This window comes from Notolabrus celidotus, chromosome 4 (assembly GCF_009762535.1).
Source record: "Notolabrus celidotus isolate fNotCel1 chromosome 4, fNotCel1.pri, whole genome shotgun sequence".
NCBI classification, from domain to species: domain Eukaryota; kingdom Metazoa; phylum Chordata; class Actinopteri; order Labriformes; family Labridae; genus Notolabrus; species Notolabrus celidotus.
The window spans coordinates 10,918,563-10,936,079 of record NC_048275.1 but is presented as its reverse complement, the minus strand read 5'-3'; the positions used below and the strand labels follow the sequence as shown (position 1 = coordinate 10,936,079).

The window sequence follows — 17,517 nt, the reverse complement described above, 5'->3', positions numbered from 1 at the left end:
GCTGCAGAACAGGCAGCATAGGCCTGTGAGAAATTTGAAATCCAGTGGCCATGATCTAATCCAAAGATGATTATTTACGTTCTGTCACCAAAGTAAATTCAATAACATCAAAAAACTACAAAACTCTGGCAAACACAATCCTGTTGATAGGTGCAATACTTCTAGATGTGTGGAACCATTTCCACATGTTTTATTCATTTCATTTGCAGACATTTTAAATTCTACAAGCCTCCTGCATTTAGGGATGTTGTGATCTCTGGGCAATAGTGAGGCTCAGCTGGTAGAGCAGGCGCCCCATGTACAGAGGCTGCAGTCCTTGTTGCCCTGGCCATAGGACTTCCAGTCCTGCATAGTTTGTTGCATGTCATTCCCTCTCTCTTCCAACATTCCCTGTCTCTCTTAAGTAGTCCTATCAAATAAAGGCAAAAGGACATCCCTACCTACAGTGTTTGTTTATGTGTTACCAGGAGGAGTGAATGTTTTCCAAACATTTACCTCTGCCTCTCAACCGTTTTAAAGAATTACAAGATGCCGCAGTAAAAAGGCAGACATCCAGAAATCTTTATAACTCCTTGGCAAACAGAAAGCTGTTGATAGCTTAATTTTAACTCTTTAAATTATGTGGAAATATATCTCCAAGTAATTACATTCTTTCCACTAAAGACATTTTCAATTTCCTACAAACCCCGCAGACCTCCTGCATTGCTGTGTTTATGTCTCTTCAAGGGGCGTCATTGTTCTGCCAGACAGAGCTACAGCTTCTTAACCATACTGCCAAATTTTTCATTCATGAAAATGTTCCCCATACCACAAAAAATTTCAAACATTGAAAAATCATGAACAAACCCTCATTTGCAGAGGGTTTGAAACTATTTAACCCTCCCACTAAGCACAGTTGCCCCTTTCTATGCTGAAGCACATTTGTCCCCTCTTGCAAATCCCCCGCTGACCCGCACTCACATTGCTCCGGGTACAACCTGGCCTTAGCACGGTTACCTCTTGTACATATGTCATCAGGTTGTAATACAACACATGCATAGCTTTATGTTATCAAAAGGAACGGTCTCAGCGCTTATAAGTCGTATCGTCATGTACCTGGGCGTGTGCTCGTGCATGAGCAACCGTTCTGTGCCGAAGCTCACCTCTTCCAACCGTGCCAGATAGGAGTGTTGAAACATGCTTGGGCACAGCACAGATTGAATTATGTGAGTGCGCAGTGATTGTGATTTATTAGTGTAGAAAGATTTACACTTGATGTCAATATTCATAAGAGACATTTCAATTTACTTCATGCCTCTAAGTCTCCTGCGTTATGTTTCCTCATGGGAGGTGAATGCTGAGTGCTATAGTTTTTGGTTGCCAAATTTTTCAGGAATCCCTTCAAGGAGGAAAATATTTGTGGAGTGAACAGCAGCACGACTGACTTTGAAAGGAGGCGTGCGCCTCTGCAAGACTGGAAATCCAGTGGCTTCCCAGTAAGCTAAAGATCGTTTAAGCACCATTTTTCAGCACACGAGTATGACAAACATTCAGAAATCTTCAAAACAGCTTTCCTAACAGAACGCTGTTGATAGCTTTAACTGTCTTCATTATGTAATTTCATGGTGAATGATCATTTCCACATGACTTAATTATTCAATTGAAGACATTTCAAATTTGCCTCATGCCTCCAAGGCATCCTGCATTGATATGTTTATATGTCCTCATGGGGGGTGATGTTTTGTCAGACATTAGCCACAGCCACTCAACACTTTTGAGTTTCCATATTTGTCAATGAAGACTCTTTCGCCTTCAAAGCAGTGGCCTAAATTTTGTGGAGCATTATAGGCGCGTAATTGACATTCCCAGGATAGCAGCGATTCCAGACCACAGATTCCTGCGGTGGACGGGCTCTCTCGGTCTGTTTTTGTCTGCCTGTCCCAATGTGTCCGTGGGTTTACTGCAGAGTGACAGCGCTGCGGTTCCTCTGCCCTCACCATGCGGCAGAGCGGTGGGCCAAGTGGCTTTAGCGACTTCTCTCATCAACCAGTCTGTGTGACTGGTCCAAACCAGTCTGGCACTCTGCATGCTGTTTGTTTCAGTGCATGTACATACCTACAGGACATGGGAAGTTATGAAGAACAACTACTTTGTTACTTTCCTTTAAAGCATTTATGAGAATTAATGCATCTTGCTCTTTGATTCCCTTCATTGTAACTCAAGTATCTGTACATTTTTACTCCTGAAACTTTCAAAACAGGCTCTTAACTTTAGCATTGTTACATTTGAAGATTGTTTTTTCTGCATCATCATGCCCAGCTTTCCAAACATCGAACAGATTCCAACCTCACTGGATAGATCGAAACTCATAACAAAGAAGACTCCTTGGCATATCCATCACTAGACATCAGGCCACAGAGACATAACATAACAATGTAAAATACATTTAAAGATGAAACAGACGAGGAGTTTTGTGAATGCAGCATGTTATAGTGACATCCCATGATGCCTTCTCATTGTATGGTTTGGACTGAATATGTGGTTGGTTCAGCTTGTTTGTGCCTTTAAGGATGCCAGTGTTTCTTATTGTTTGTTGTTTATGTTAGTATGTAGAGGATGATGTTTTATGCAGTTGATATCGTATTGTGTTGATCTGTTTATCTCTGGTTGAACAGACCACTGTATTTCTTATTTCATTATGTTTTAATATATTCATACATTTTATTTATCTTACCAGGCCAGTATTTTGACAGAGGTGTTGTCCACTGTAGTGAGACACAGTGAGAGGATGCGATTATAATCTCATACAGACAAAGGGATCCCTCTGCTGAGCTGATGGAGATAGTTCCAATTGGCATGTCTGGAAATTAATCATTAGTTATTGCGAATCATTTCTCAAAAGATTCAGAATAAAAGAGATCAGGTCAGAATTAGTAAGATATTGAATAGTGAACCGGTGGTTCCTCAGGCAGCTCTCTCTCGCACTTCCAGACACTCAAGACCAGCTTGGGATGGAAACAGACAGAGGTGAAATGTGCCAGAGATCCACAGATTGATTTCGATTGGAGATAATGTGTGCAATCAAGTTATCCCAAGAGTTGTTTTTGTTCTTGAGAACAAATCGCTGTTGTTATATGGTTTGATCAATCAGAACAGCTTGGTGATAAGTGAGAGAGCCCAGTAATAACTTCACTTTCCAGAGCTGGGTCAGATAGCTTTGCACTGAAACAGCTGCTTGAAAGGTCCTTTAAAGGAAATCTTTCAACTTACAAGCAGGGAGTAAATATCAAAGCCTTTAGTTTTTCACTTGTACTTCAGGGAAGAAGTTAAACCTATACTTCTACTTTCATCAGTCTTTTTATGAAATAGTCTCTGAGAAAGGAAAAGTGAAATTTAGGCTCTTCTAATGCCAACACACTGTGGTGTATACCACCATGTAACAAAACCCTTCAGCCAGACAAGGACACACAAAGCTGTCTGACAACTTTCTGTCGCTTCTCACTGATCGATACGAGCCAGCTACTTAATCCTCCAATCCACAAAGGATCCGCTCCGTCCAACCGACAGAAAAAAAAAAGAAACAATCTCAGAGTCGACAATCAATGCTTTCATTCAATCCATCAGACTGAACATTTGTATGTGCGTGTGTGACTCTGAGCTGGTGTGTTAGCCCAATCAATGGTTTTTCATCCTTTTCATTAGGGTCTGAGCATGGTTTTCATTAAGGGGAAACACATTATGCCTTTGGGTATTCACTGAGAGAGTGCGTGAGTCAGAAATGGATGGCAGGACCGCAGCAGCAGATGAAAGGTATGGGGGGGCTGGGGGGCGGATTTTTATGGCAGAGTTCAGTCACTGCAGACAGAGACTATGGTGCATAATAATAATCTGTTGTGGTAGTGTTTAGCCAAACTGAGCCTGGCCTCACAAGAGACGGAGCAGTGCAGAAAGCAGCAACCATAAACACAACACTGGCATTCATTAGGCGAGAGCGGGGCAGAAAGGTTGCAGGTCTCCGATTTGTACATAATGAGACCCGCATGTGTGTGTGTTTGTGTGTGTGTGTGTACGCAAGTTTCCAAGTGCCTCATTAACAAGGCATTAGGCTGGCCTTGATACCCAGCAGCCCGCCCTGCTGTAATTGAAACTGATTTTATAATGAACTTCAAGCACAGATCAAACCTGCTGTACCAAAATTACTGAGCGGGATCCCCCCCTTTACCCCTTTTTTTTAATTCCTTCTGCGCTTATCTGTCTCCTCAAAACTGCCCGTGGTGATTTGGCAAGCCGATGAGGAGCAAGAGAAATGTGGAGGAGAAAAAAAAACAAGAGAGGAGGAGAAAGAATGCCGTTGTGGGAATATAACCTGCAAGGTAAGGCTCTGATGGGCAGGACAGGAGGAATGTGCATGATATAAGCCAGTGTGTTCACCCCGGTCTTGTAAAAGATGAATCAGAACAGAGTGGAGTTTATTAGCAGGACACGGTTAAGCACCAATTAGATGTGAAGGGCAGGGAGACTTTTAAAATGTCTTTACTCATCTGCTGTGCCGACAGAATCTACTGTCTATAAAACCTGTGCACGGCAGAGCGATCTTTCTGCAGGCTCCCTGCTCTCCCACAAGCGCTGCTCGCTGGTTATTGGGCTCATAGATCACATCCATCTCTGGGAGATTCTTGAACAGTAAAACTGGAGGGAATGTTGAAGAAGTCTACAAACAGTAAAACATGGCAAAAACTGAGCTACAAAGGTGGAATTATTTACATCTCAAAGGTCAATTTGTGGTACCCTAGTAGAGTGTTTATGTGGATATGAAACAGACTTAAATTAATACTGATGCGTCTATGTGCACTACAAAAGCAGATGCGACCACTGGGAATAAGACCGATTATATTTATGTCGCTATTTTTAATGCCTATTACCGCAGCCACCTTGTCAGTGTCAAAAAAGTGATTTAAAGTGCCTTTGTTAACATTTTCAAAATGCACAGTGAGTGTTTTGTTTGAAAGTTATAAACAGCAGGATGAGATTCTCTACTACATGCATATGTACAGAAGAAAGTCATTCCACATACTGCCTTGTCCATATGGTTACCAAAATCGACACAACCCCAAAGTTCCTCACAGTAGCGCTAAACTATTGTGGTCATTCAATTAGACAAGAACACACAGAAGTGTGAAGTGCATGTCCAAATTAGGAAATTGAGCACAGCACTGCACTAGAAATGGGTCAGGGTTGTTGGGGAACATGGGATCTGTGACTTCCATGCTAGCTGGGTATTTATAAACAGACCCCATGGGGAGCAGAAGACCTAGAAACTAGCTGTGTCCTCCCAACCACACACATGCTCCTTGGAAGAACATGCAACGCAGCCGCTGGCTTTCTTCCTTCATCCAAACCTTTTCTCACCACGCATAAATCACAACGTCTCTGTACCTTTTAATGCAGACTGCTGCCATGACGTTAAACCCCCGATAAAGACAGCACTACCTTGAAAAGTCTAGCAAAGCATTCCTGGGAGTTATAATACCCTGATAGCATGTGGGCTGTAAACAGTTAATGCCCAGACAGATGTTGGAGGCCTGATAAACTGAGGGAGGGATGTCAGCAGAGCGCTCACATGCGGTTCACAGCCATCTGAGCCGATAAGAGCATGCAGTCTCACAGTTTAAAGTCTGCTCCAAGTCTGCATGTGTGTTTCTCGGTGTAGTGCAAATGGATGGATGTCTCCCTGCTGGGTGATGCACGGTGAGAAAAGCAAGCCAGAGGAGCATATGTACATAAAACATGCATGTTTGAATCCTCTCAGCCTTGTTAAACCCCTGTGTGTGTATGCACAGACACATACATATGGAAACATATCTGCATCCTTAATGCCCATCTACAAACAAATACCCTGCGGTGCCATTCTTCAAAGAACAGTGCAGCTGTGGATGTCACTGCTTCTCTCTAAGTTGTTTTAAATGACAAAATAATGTTTGTCTTTTGACTAACTTGCATTCTATTTCACATTCTTGTCACACCATAAATACAATAATTTGAATTTTCTTTTGAGCACCATCCACCCAGAAAAACAATAAGATGTAAAGTTATATTTTTTAGGCTTTTTGCCTTTATTATACAGGACTGCTGAAGAGAGACAGGAAATGTTGGGAGTAGAGAGGGGGGAAGACATGCAGGAATTGGTCGACCGGTCGGGAATCGAACCAGTGACCCCTGCAACGAGGACTGTAGCCTCTGTACGTGGGGCGCTGAGACCGCTAGGCCACCAGCGCCCTAATAAGATGTACTTTCATGATAATGCAATAACTCCTGTTGTTTGACTAGGTGTTGAGTTTACTGCAGGTAAAACCATATATAACACATAGTGTTTCTTTCGATCAGGACCACTCTTCAAAGATAATTATTATTTGCCTGCAATACGTTCTGAACTGTTCTGAGAGCTCCCCATCCTTCTATGTGCTTACTAGGAATGCCAAAGCCTGAGGTGGGGAGAGCACACCTCCCATCCCTTTCATGTGCATACATGAAAAGCCAAGGCAGGGAGAGCAGCAGCGAAGACAACACAGGATATTTCCACTCAAAGATGTCTGGCAGTATGCAGCCACATTAAACTGATGTGCTGGCATTTATGTCTTTCAAAAGATAGTTAAATAATAAATCAAGTCCACTTGTGCAACAAAAACTAAAACTATTTGAGGCTGTCCTTCACAGACCCTCTGGTCTCATGTACAGATCCGGTGCTTGACTTGGCCGGTAGCATGTATATATGATGGATGTGTTGTAAATGTTAAATGTTGTATGGTAAGCTATAAATGACTTGCCCTTCTTGGGATCAATAAAGTCTGAATCTGAATCTGAATTTATTCAATATACTGTATGTATCTGTAGTTGGTAAAGGTGGCCCAGGAAACATCAGAGGGTTATATTTCTTACATTTCAGCCATGGTGTCGGGCAGGTTGGCTGGGATGGCAGTGAGACCTTTCCCTCTACAATCCACAATGTTGTTACTGCAGGTGCACATGGCCGGACAGGAGCCTCCTCCGATACTGCACGGCTGCATGTTGGAGGAGTCCTGATGACCTGCAGAGAAAAGAAGAAGAGAGAAAAACACATGAGAGTGGACAACAGGAGGAAATGTGATTTGAAGAGAGGGACATTCAGCTCCTACAGGTGTGTGAGCACAGGTGGATTTGTTGGTTTGATGAGAGCAGCATGACTCTAAGCAGGATTACAGGGTGAGATTGTTTGCCGGAGGATTTACTCGGTGACATGCGGCGGCTCTCGCTCTTATGTGGAGCTCAAGCTCTTCCGCTGCTGTTCCTGTCATCATCCCTTTGTGCTTTATAAAGTGAATTGCAAATGAACACACACTCCCAGGGATGTTTTGACATTGAGAAAAGAAATGAAACATCCTGCTCTTGAATTTATTGTTCAGCCTTGAGAATCAATGGGCAAGAAAGTAGGTTATCTATCAAAGGAGCGGCACGGTATATTGAGAGGAGAGGGACATGAATAATAGAGTTGGGGTGACGATTGAAGGCCTCCCAATAACATCCATTGATCTCTGCAAATTTTCCTCCTGAGTCTGCGTTCTCTGGGTGGAACTGATGCCATTCTGCACATTCAGCGTTACACCCCCCTCCTCTTCACTTCTATTTGTTCTAAAACACTTCAACTTTTCAATTTGCATACAGAGCACACAACACATCAGGCTGTCTCTAGATACCCGTTCAAATAGCTGCGGCACTGTCAACGATACGGTGAGGAGCAGGCGCTCACACTGCCAGTGCTGCGTTTTTTGGCGTGTGTGTGTGTGTGTGTGTGTGTGTTCAAGATGTGTGCATGTAAGCCTAACCCAGTTAAAATGAATAAAACAGACTTTTAAATGGCCTCATTTACACAGCATTACTAATCCGGGTTTCAAAACATGAATATTTGATGACCTTCCTATCTATCGCTCAGCTTGTGTGGAAAATGTTGGCACTTGAGAGAGTGAAACGGGGGGTGGGGGGTGGGGGGGAGACAGAGTGAGTGATGGTGAAAGTCAGTGACAGAGAGAGCACAGTTTTTAAAAACTCCACTCCCTCAAACAGGAAGAAGGATCGCTGCCAAACATTTGGCTTTACCATGAAATTACTGGCTCCAGCTCTGGGAACATTTAGCCAAAAAGCTATGTTTAAGGTCAGGCCTCATGTATCCGGCCAATCCCAATCAATCACCTGAGGATGCTTTGACACATCTGGGAATAAGGTAAACACAACAAATAGCAGGAAAAGTGTAAATCAACTCCTGCATCCTCGCTTCAGCCCACGTGATGCGAGGGCCCTGTGATCTGGGATGGAAGAGCTTTGACAGATCTGGGATCAGGTGTAGGGCAGAGAAAAACTCCCTTCTGATCTAACATGGCATATTTGACAGGTCTGGGATCAGGGAGAGTGCAGAGCACAGCTGGAGCGGCCTTAACAATGACAGCTCTCTGACAGGTATACTTGAGGTGAAGCTGTTTGATGTGCGCTCGTCCCCCTGTTCTTTCCCAGTGCTGTTTTCCCCATTATCTCGTTCCCATCCTCCTCCTTCGCCATCCAGTTCCCGTCCCACTTCCCTTCTTTTATTTGCTTTCACCTTTCTATCACTCTCCCCTCCTCCAGCTGTTCTCTCTCTCTCCTCTTAGCGTCCTCATTTTCATCCTCTCCGCTCCCATATCTCTGCCAGTGACTGTCACTGAACCCATTACCTCCTGTCCATTTCTCTCGCAAGTCTTTACATTTAACCTCACTCCGCCTCATTTCTCTCATCATTATTTCAAAGTGTTATCCCTGGCGTCTTCCCATCCCTCTCTTTCTTGAAATTCCCTTTCAGCACAACAGTTGGCCACGCCATTTCTTTCCCTTTTTCACTCTTTGTACAGTCATCTTTCCACGTTTCCCACTGCAGGAGTCGTATTTTATTCCAGCCCTGAAGCGAGTTATTACTCATAGCTCATTTCAAACATAATATTTTGACTTCATTTATTATTCCTTTGGAGCATTAATTCACCACAATAGTCATTAATTTTCTGTCACATAATCCTAAATTGGCACAAGAAGGCTCAAACTTATGTTACTTCTCCTATAAATAAGCAAGAGGTGCAAAAAACAAGAGAAGGGTTACATGGAATTTTTTGTTGCATAAAATCTCAGCAGAGGACATTCAGACACGAAATATATCACTCATAAAGCAGGAACCAAAAGATTATGAGTAATGTGCATAAGAGTGGGTTGGTTATGATACTCGGGGAAGTCAATTCTTTATTTTTTAAATATAGAAAAAATTAGATTCACAGACTTTTCCAAGAGTTTGAATCCTGCGGTTCACTTTTTCAAATAAAAAAAGATCCATTTGTGGTGAGAAAGGCTCAGAAACGGATTCATGAAATTGGAGAGAAAACAGAAATAGGCTGCTGGTCATGCAGCAGAGTAAGTGATGAAAATTAATAATGTTTGCCCTAGAAACAGAACTCTAAAATCCAATTTCACCCAGATTTTAAATAATGAACCTCAGATATTTAGAGAATATTCATTGCTTTTTGAAAAAAAAAAAAAGAACGAGCCAAAGATTTAAGTTTTGGATTGTTCAATTTAATTAGATTTTTTGTTAACTGGCGGATGAATGACTGGAAAAAATTTATAATGTTCTTCCATGTGAAGCAGCAAGTGTGTAATTCCTGAGAAAAATGTACAATATGGAGACGCTTTCCAGCTGAAAACTGGGAGTAATGTTCGGTGAGTCATGATGCAGACACTGCTGCAGTATTTCCTGATATTTTTTAACAACTAATAAGTCGCTGTACCCTTTTTTCTTTCTCCTGCCTCTCACAACAGCAGCATGCATCTTTTTTCTCTTTTTCTTCCTCTCTTCCGACACAGCGACACCCCACCCCAAATCCCCCGCAGGTGGCCTGGCCTGGTCACAGCACGAACTGCACTCACAAATACACAGCGCTGAACAACCAACATACAAAAAGAAAAAAGGAACAAGTACATGTGTGTGTATGTGAGGGTGCCAGCAAGCCAGTCCCTAATGAGCCTTTCACTGGGAGTTCAACTTTTGGTCATTCATCCACTCGAGAAAAGACTGGGAGCGTGTTTGTGTAAATGCATGACCATGTTTTAGAGAGAGGCATGAAAATACAGCAGATATTATTTTCACATTTTGTAATGTGTTGCCAAATAAGCATCAGCATCCTGAAAAAAACTCAACACCCCATCTCAATTCTTCAATAATGAAAGCCGCTAAAAGCATGTTTCATCATTTGCAGGTCCACATTATGCAGAAAACTCAAATTCCTGTTTCTATATCCTTTAAGTCCTCAAAGTTTCCCTGAGAGCCCCTTTTTGAAAACTGGAATCGTTACACTCCCACGCTTTGACTTTCTTTCCCTGGGCGATGAATAGTTAATGATCTGTGCTGTCACGCCGTATGGCTGCGTAAAAATCACAACCCATGAAGAGAGAGAGAGCGACACACCCACAAACACACACACAACGTAGACACAAACACCCCTCGCAGCTGGTGCTGAGAGTGAGATGGCCTTGTGGGGAGTAAAGTTCTCATGCTGTTTTTCCATTGTCCTGATATGATAACCCGCCACGCCCACATGCACATGCTCTTTCTGTCTTTCTCTCTCACACACACACACACATCAACAGAGAAACACAGAGTTCAAAGCCACAATAATCCTTTATGTGAGGAGGTGAGAGGCCATGAATAATGAGGGTGACTGAGGTAGAGGGGTACTACAGTGTGTGTTTGATATGTCAGGGCATTTTTTCCCGGCCCTGCTGCCAGCTCATGGAAGCTGGAGACACATGAAAGGGGCCAGAGGAGAGCCATGGGGTTGCTCGGGGGCAGAGGAGCTGTCAGGTGGCTGCCAGGTGAATGCACTGACAATAAAACACTCAATGTAAGCTGAGGGAGGAGTCGATCTACGAGCGTGGACAGGGCGCATTTTGCAAGAACAGTTTGATAAAAGCATCCAGGTGTGTGACAAAAAAGTTGCCATTTATCTTTTTGAGAACATAAAAAAAGCTGAGCTTATCTACAGAGCATGTCAGTGTCGATATAAACACTGTACAATGTGAAAGCAGAGTTCTAGTGGTGTCAGTCTTACCTGAGCAGCTGAATTCGTGCTTCTGAACCTCCGCCACATTGAGTCCTCTGAGCTCAGGCGGGGTAGTGCACTGAGTAAAAAGCCCGATGGTCGGCCTCTGTCTGAGCCACTGTGCCAACCAGGACAGGTGACAGTCACAGTTCAGATTGTTGGAGTGGAGACGGCTGTTAAAAGAAAGAAAGGGTAAAAGAAAGAGAGAAAGCAGAGATAGCTTCATTAAAAGATCTGCTCTGTCTTTGCTACACAACCAGCACACAAATAGCATGAAAAGTGTCTATTATTTCCCAGAACTCATCACATTGAATCCCCGAGGCAAAACACACTAAATGATACGCTCCATGGTTGATTGTAAATGGCACATTCTAAAAAAGAGGAACACTAAAGAGGACTTTTCTAAACCCATTTCTCCAAACACGGCATTCCTGGAACGCTGCGTTTTTCCAGAATAGCTCCCACTGTGGTGCGGTGGACCTCTTCAGCAGATATCCTTGCTTGCAAACCCATGTGCAAAGTCACATAGTGTACACACAAACAGAAAAGCTATATAATAATACCCCACTGGGAGCGAGGAAGCCCAAAAATCCACCGCAAGAACAGCAGAGTCACGGCTCTCAGAGTTTTAGCAGGCATAATTGTTTTAATTTGTACATAATTTTAGATGTAGTAAGCACATACAATGCACAATACACAATAGGCTTCTGGCGCTATTTGTGTCTATCTGGGCCAGTTGTTGTAGTGTGTGCTTTAGATGAAGGAGATAATGGCCCCTGGCATTGCTACAGACCCTTCTGTGGTGCTCTGTGGTTATGGCTGCCTCCCAACACTGCCTGGAACGACACAATCTATCTGCTCCAACCCGGATCATGAGACTTCAGCACTTTCTCTACAGTAACTGCATGAATGTTGGATCAGAGTTATGCAGATACTGATACTCGTACTGAAAGGCTTCCAGTTTGGCCTAAAACGCGGGACCTGTATCAGCCAGTATCCTTGTGCGTGCATTGACGAGATGCTCTCTGTGAGAAAAATAAACTTGCTTTAAAAGAAAAACTTCAAAACTCCACAGAAAAATGCACTCTATTGACACAATGTATTAATCATGGCTGCCAAGAAGTAGCAGCAATGAAGAGCTTTTTCTGGGAAATTTAACATGTGATGATAGCAAACACTAACAAGCTGACTTATTAGGTTTGTCAGAGTCAGCAAAATGTCTGCTGTCTGAAAACATTGAACACTAAAAACTCCCACTACTGAAAAATTCTGCAGTGTTCAAGGTCTGGTTTTGAAGCAGAGCTTCTTTTATTCCACTGGATTCAAAATGGTCCTCTGGATCAGCTGATACTCAACTAAGGCCAAGCATACACTGTGTGAATCGCGGCCAATTCTAACCTGATGTTTTGAGTTGCACAAATGATTTTCAGATTCTTCCTGTGCACAATAGTAGACAGCATCTGAAAGCACCATGGCAATGCTACGTTATGTGGTCAACTGGAATACACATAGCATTCACTTATAGCCATAACATCGTGTCCTCCTGTGAAATCTAATGCAATCCAATACAGCAGCTTCTACATTTTCTAATTTTGTCGACACATCAGAACATTGATGACTGTACTTTACAGTTATTGTTGAAGTTGTATCTTCCAACTTCAATTTCTGCCTGCAGGACTTTTCAAAGAAAACTTGATTGACAAATGTTTGAAGTTCCATTCCAAGTTAACACAAATAGTGTGAGCACTCAGATCATTCTTGATCATCAGACTGTACAGTATTAGAACATGATTCATCAGCTTTAGCCATGCGTCATAAATGATTCTTTTCACAGTTGACATTCCAACATGACATTGATGTAATCACACTGTGTATGCAAGGTCTTAAGATATCAGTATCAGTATTAAACAGGAAGAAAAAATATTCCAATACAGTTCTTTTTTTCTACAGACAAACTCAAAAAACCTAGACTTCAGTATTGGCTGACACCAAGTACCAATTTAAAACCAGTGGGATTGAAAATTGCCATATTTTTGGTAGTATTCAGCAATACTGGATTCTGCATTTTAAGCTGTGGAGGAGGCCAATACTGATATTGGTATACCTGTCTGAACAACTATTTAAATATATGTGGGTTATAGTTTTATTTTGAAGGTTACCTTCAGTGGAGCAAAGGGTGTTGGTTGGGTATAACTTACAAGGTTCGAAGTTTGGGCATGTGGTTGAAGCTGGAGACAGGGATGCCACTGATGTTGTTGTTGTTCAGTGTTCTGTGAGAAGAAAAGAGCAAACAGACTCACATCATCAGAGAGGAGGAGAAATATACAAATACTTCAGAAAGAGTATCATTGTGCCCTTCCTCTTCATCTTTTTAAATCAATCCCCCTCTCTTTTCTCTCCATCATCAGTCTTCATGGCATCCTGCTGGGAACGTAACACCTCATTCAACACAGATGGGAAGCCCTCACACCTCCCACGCACACATACAGTGGGACATGCAAATACACACACACATGCATGCACATGCAAGCATTATCTTGTAGATCAATAGACACCCAACCCACATGCACGCACACACACTCTGACACAGCCTCGAACCCTGGGCATCAGCTGCAGTGAGAGAATCAGGTCATTTCAATCAGCCTAATAACCCTTCACCATCTTTCAACCTGCTCCCCCTTTTAGCACAACCTGTCCTCCCCCTCCATAAAAACCTATACATACAAAACCCATCAAACGACCCCCCCCCCCCCCCCCATCCACTCTTACGCCATTATGAAAACCCTATCACTACATCTGCAATCCATCCACGCCGCGAAAGCAGCCTTTAATGGCTCTTTTTGTCTCCCCACCCCCTAAAAAAACCCAACAAATACAAAACAGTCTTTCACCGTAGAAATAACAAGCCTGTCACTGTGTCTTTGTCCCCAGCATGCACTGCTAGTCTACATTGTTCCAGGTGGAGAGGCCTGTGATTATGATTTTTGACAGGGGATGATTAATTGAATGTTTAAAAAAAAACAGCTTAAGCATGGTCACCAATGCATCCAAGCTGGAACGCTAACTTGAATGGGAATTTTGATCCAGGATGGTAGAAGCTGTGTTGTCAGATGGGAGCTCGCCCAGGGGTGTACGGGGTGTAGATGAAGGTGGAGGAGTAGGTGTGTTAATGTGATGGAGGGGAACGGTGCTGTCAACTGTGTGGAACAATGAGTTAATGGAGCCTGGCCTTCATGATGCAGGCCCCCTCATGAGGCCCTCTGGGGGTATTTTGGCATAATAACCAGGGCCATACTAATTAAAGCTCTGCACTTTGTGTATACATTAGTTATGGTGATCAGCAGAGAAAAACAATATCTTCATTTCACTAAGTGCTTTAATGGAATGATATAGGGTAGGTTAGCATCATTTCAGATACTTACAGCACTTCCAAGCCTCTCAGCGCTCTGAACGCTCCATCCTCGATGCAGCTGATGTGGTTTTTATCCAGCTGACTGTAGAAAACAAAGAAGAGAGAAACACTCTGTTATCCAAGACACATACACAATCTTTTTGTCTCCCTCTGGGGTAGTTGTAATCATCGATACAGCGAGTGGTACAATGATGGACTATGGTAAATCGATACTGGTTTAGTCATCGCAGCTCATGTAACCCCTAGAGGAGCAGACGGGGACTGTACTGATTGTTTATCTGTGATGATGCACCTCATAAATCTGTGTGAATGTGCATATAATCTTGTGAAGATATAAATCTCTGCTGCTACAAGCCATCCTTGGGGAGCTGCATTTACGTGTGTGAGGTAGTCTCTTAAATTTCAGTGGGATATTTTCCCCTGAAGATGCATACTCACACCAAGACACACATGTTTTACTGTAACCAAGGGACATTAACTCAGCTAGATAAATATTTGTACTTTAACATGTTAGAGTTGGACATAACGAATAGGACGATTGTTCTGCTGCTCACTGACAGTAGGTTCAGAGTGGTTTGATTGACTCTGGATCATTTTGATTCACATTGAATTCATGTATCATCAGTGTTTTTACAGTTTATTGACAAGAAGTTCCGTTGTAGAAAAAATATATAACACCATTTTTGATGGTCTCCATTTTTCTGATTTAACATTATCTTCATTTTTTGAGACTTTGCAATAGCAAGCTGCATATCTCTAGGTTTTGGAAAATTCAAATAATTCATTTTAAAACATCATCATGGGCTTTGAGAACTTGCAGTAGTCCATTTTGATGCCTGGGAACCTGCAAGCTAATATATCATTTGCTCTAGCAGATGCCAGGTGTTGTGATAGGGGCAATCACAGCTGTTTAATTAATACTGCGCGGGTTTATTATGATGATACACTGCAAAAAAAAAGTACCAACATTGAAGCAATTTCATACACATCCAGAAGGGCAGCTGCTGATGTGGAACTCCTATTATGTTCCACAACTCTATTGCATTATCATTGATGACCTGGTCAGTAGTTCAAGTTATGTTCAAATGGCAGGTGTTTGCTTTAGGTGGGGTACACACTACAAGATAATAAGGCCCCACACTGGACTGAGTCCCCCCTTCTGACAAAAGTCAGCAAAGGCTCCATTTTTCATATTCTAAGATTATTAGCTAGATTTTCCCATAGTGTCAGAGGTGTTTAGAGTGATTTTACTTCCCTCAATCTTCCCTCAAGACAATCATGGCCGCACCAGTTTTAAATCTTAAATATGAAGCATGTTAGGTATTTACAATCAGATATCCTGTTGTGTGGGGGAACCCCAAAGACAGCCGAGCACACACTCTGAGGATTGTCATATGGAACGAAACGCTGCAAGCAGCCTATCGCTACGTCACACATTTTAATGTTCTAATTGTTTGTAGCATCCAGACACATTTTGTTCTGTTCTCCTAAATAACAACCATTGGAAGTCAATCCATTGGGAGGCTTCAGACTTATCAGCAATGATTGCTCAGTTTTGATTTCTTAGTGTCATTTTACAGTTTCAATAATGCATTCAAAATAATAATTACTTGTTGGCCATGTTAGTATCTTTCCATGCAGAAAACCAGAGGTACTCACAGGTTTTTGATGTCTGTGGCTCCTCTGAATGCTTTTCTGGGGATGGACTGGATGAAGTTCTCGCTCAGATCTCTGTGGAAACAAAAAAAAAGCAGGCACTTGTTACACACAAGTTATGTTCAGGGATGGCCTTGTTTGGTTTGTTTGGTTCAGCAGGGTGTGTACTCTTTAAAAGGATTTACCCATTTATGGAATCAAAATTAACATGTTTCAACAATTTCCTGTTAGCATTTGATTTCCAGTGTTTAAAGCGTGTTTTTCAACCAGCAGAACTCACACTCTATTCAGTGTCACTCCCTCTTTGACCACACTCATCGGTGCAGAACAGAAAGCTCAGGGCAATTTTGTTTCTCTCCAGTGTGTGCCAAAACCCTGAGGTGTGGTACAGCATGGAGAGCTGGACTCACAATGGAGTGGTTATTTTACAGTGGCTGTATTATCCAGTGTTCACTCATGCTATAATTTGTTTCTCTGTGCGCCTTGACCAGGCTGTGCTGTGAGGTGCCCACCTCACTGCCTGCACTCAGAACAAACAAACAAGCAGAAAGGCAGCAACCAATGAGGGGTCCTCACTGCCTGTGGGGTGGATTCATCTAAACGCTGCAGCACAAGGGACATTATCTTTTAGTACTATGTGTATGTGTATGTGTGTGTGTGTACCCAGCGTTTAATGCTGGCTACAAATTAGGCATTTGAAAGTGCATGTGTGTGGAAAGAAGAGAGTGAGAAAGGGGAGGGTCAGAGAGGAGAGGAGGGGAGGAGAGTGAGTGAAACACAAGTAGCCATAGTTTTAATTAGCAGGGCCTTTTGTCTGTCGTTTAAATGGTGAGCTAACCTCATTCAGAAAGGCTCGGCCCTCTTTTACACACACATACTGCACAAACTGAAGGGTGCTGCCAGTGAGGCTCCTGTCTTGACACACACACACACACACACACACACACACACACACACACACACACACACACACACACACACACACACACACTTGGAGGGCTCCCACAGCTCGGACAGACGTAAACAGAGTACTTATGGTCGCCCATAAAGAGGCTGAAGCCCAACACCACAATCTATAAAGCTACGCAGCACAAGTGATCTGTGTTAGACTTTGATGACATCTCCTTATTTAATTCTAATGTACACCACAGCACGCATTCCCATGATGCATACAAAAAGTATCCACACTTATAAAAGCCCCATGGGGTAATGTTAAATGAGTTCCCCAAGGCTCCAGGGACACATCAGTCTCACATAGCATCTCCATTGGGTCATCATTTCCAGAACTTTCCTTGGGATAAACATTGCACACACATTGTTTCAACC

General features: G+C 42.7%; 1 protein-coding gene across 2 annotated transcripts in view; it reads right to left on the bottom strand.

Moving 5' to 3' along the window:
* slit1a (slit homolog 1a (Drosophila)) overlaps positions 1–17,517 on the bottom strand; it is a 112,286-nt gene that overhangs the window by 34,806 nt on the left and 59,963 nt on the right. For both annotated transcript variants that reach the window (XM_034682406.1, XM_034682404.1), the window contains exons 5-9: positions 16,195–16,266; positions 14,546–14,617; positions 13,322–13,393; positions 11,133–11,296; positions 6,916–7,063 (exon numbers count right to left, since the gene is read on the bottom strand). In XM_034682406.1, coding sequence (XP_034538297.1) covers positions 6,916–7,063; positions 11,133–11,296; positions 13,322–13,393; positions 14,546–14,617; positions 16,195–16,266 — 528 coding nt within the window. The remainder of the gene's footprint in view (positions 1–6,915; positions 7,064–11,132; positions 11,297–13,321; positions 13,394–14,545; positions 14,618–16,194; positions 16,267–17,517) is intronic.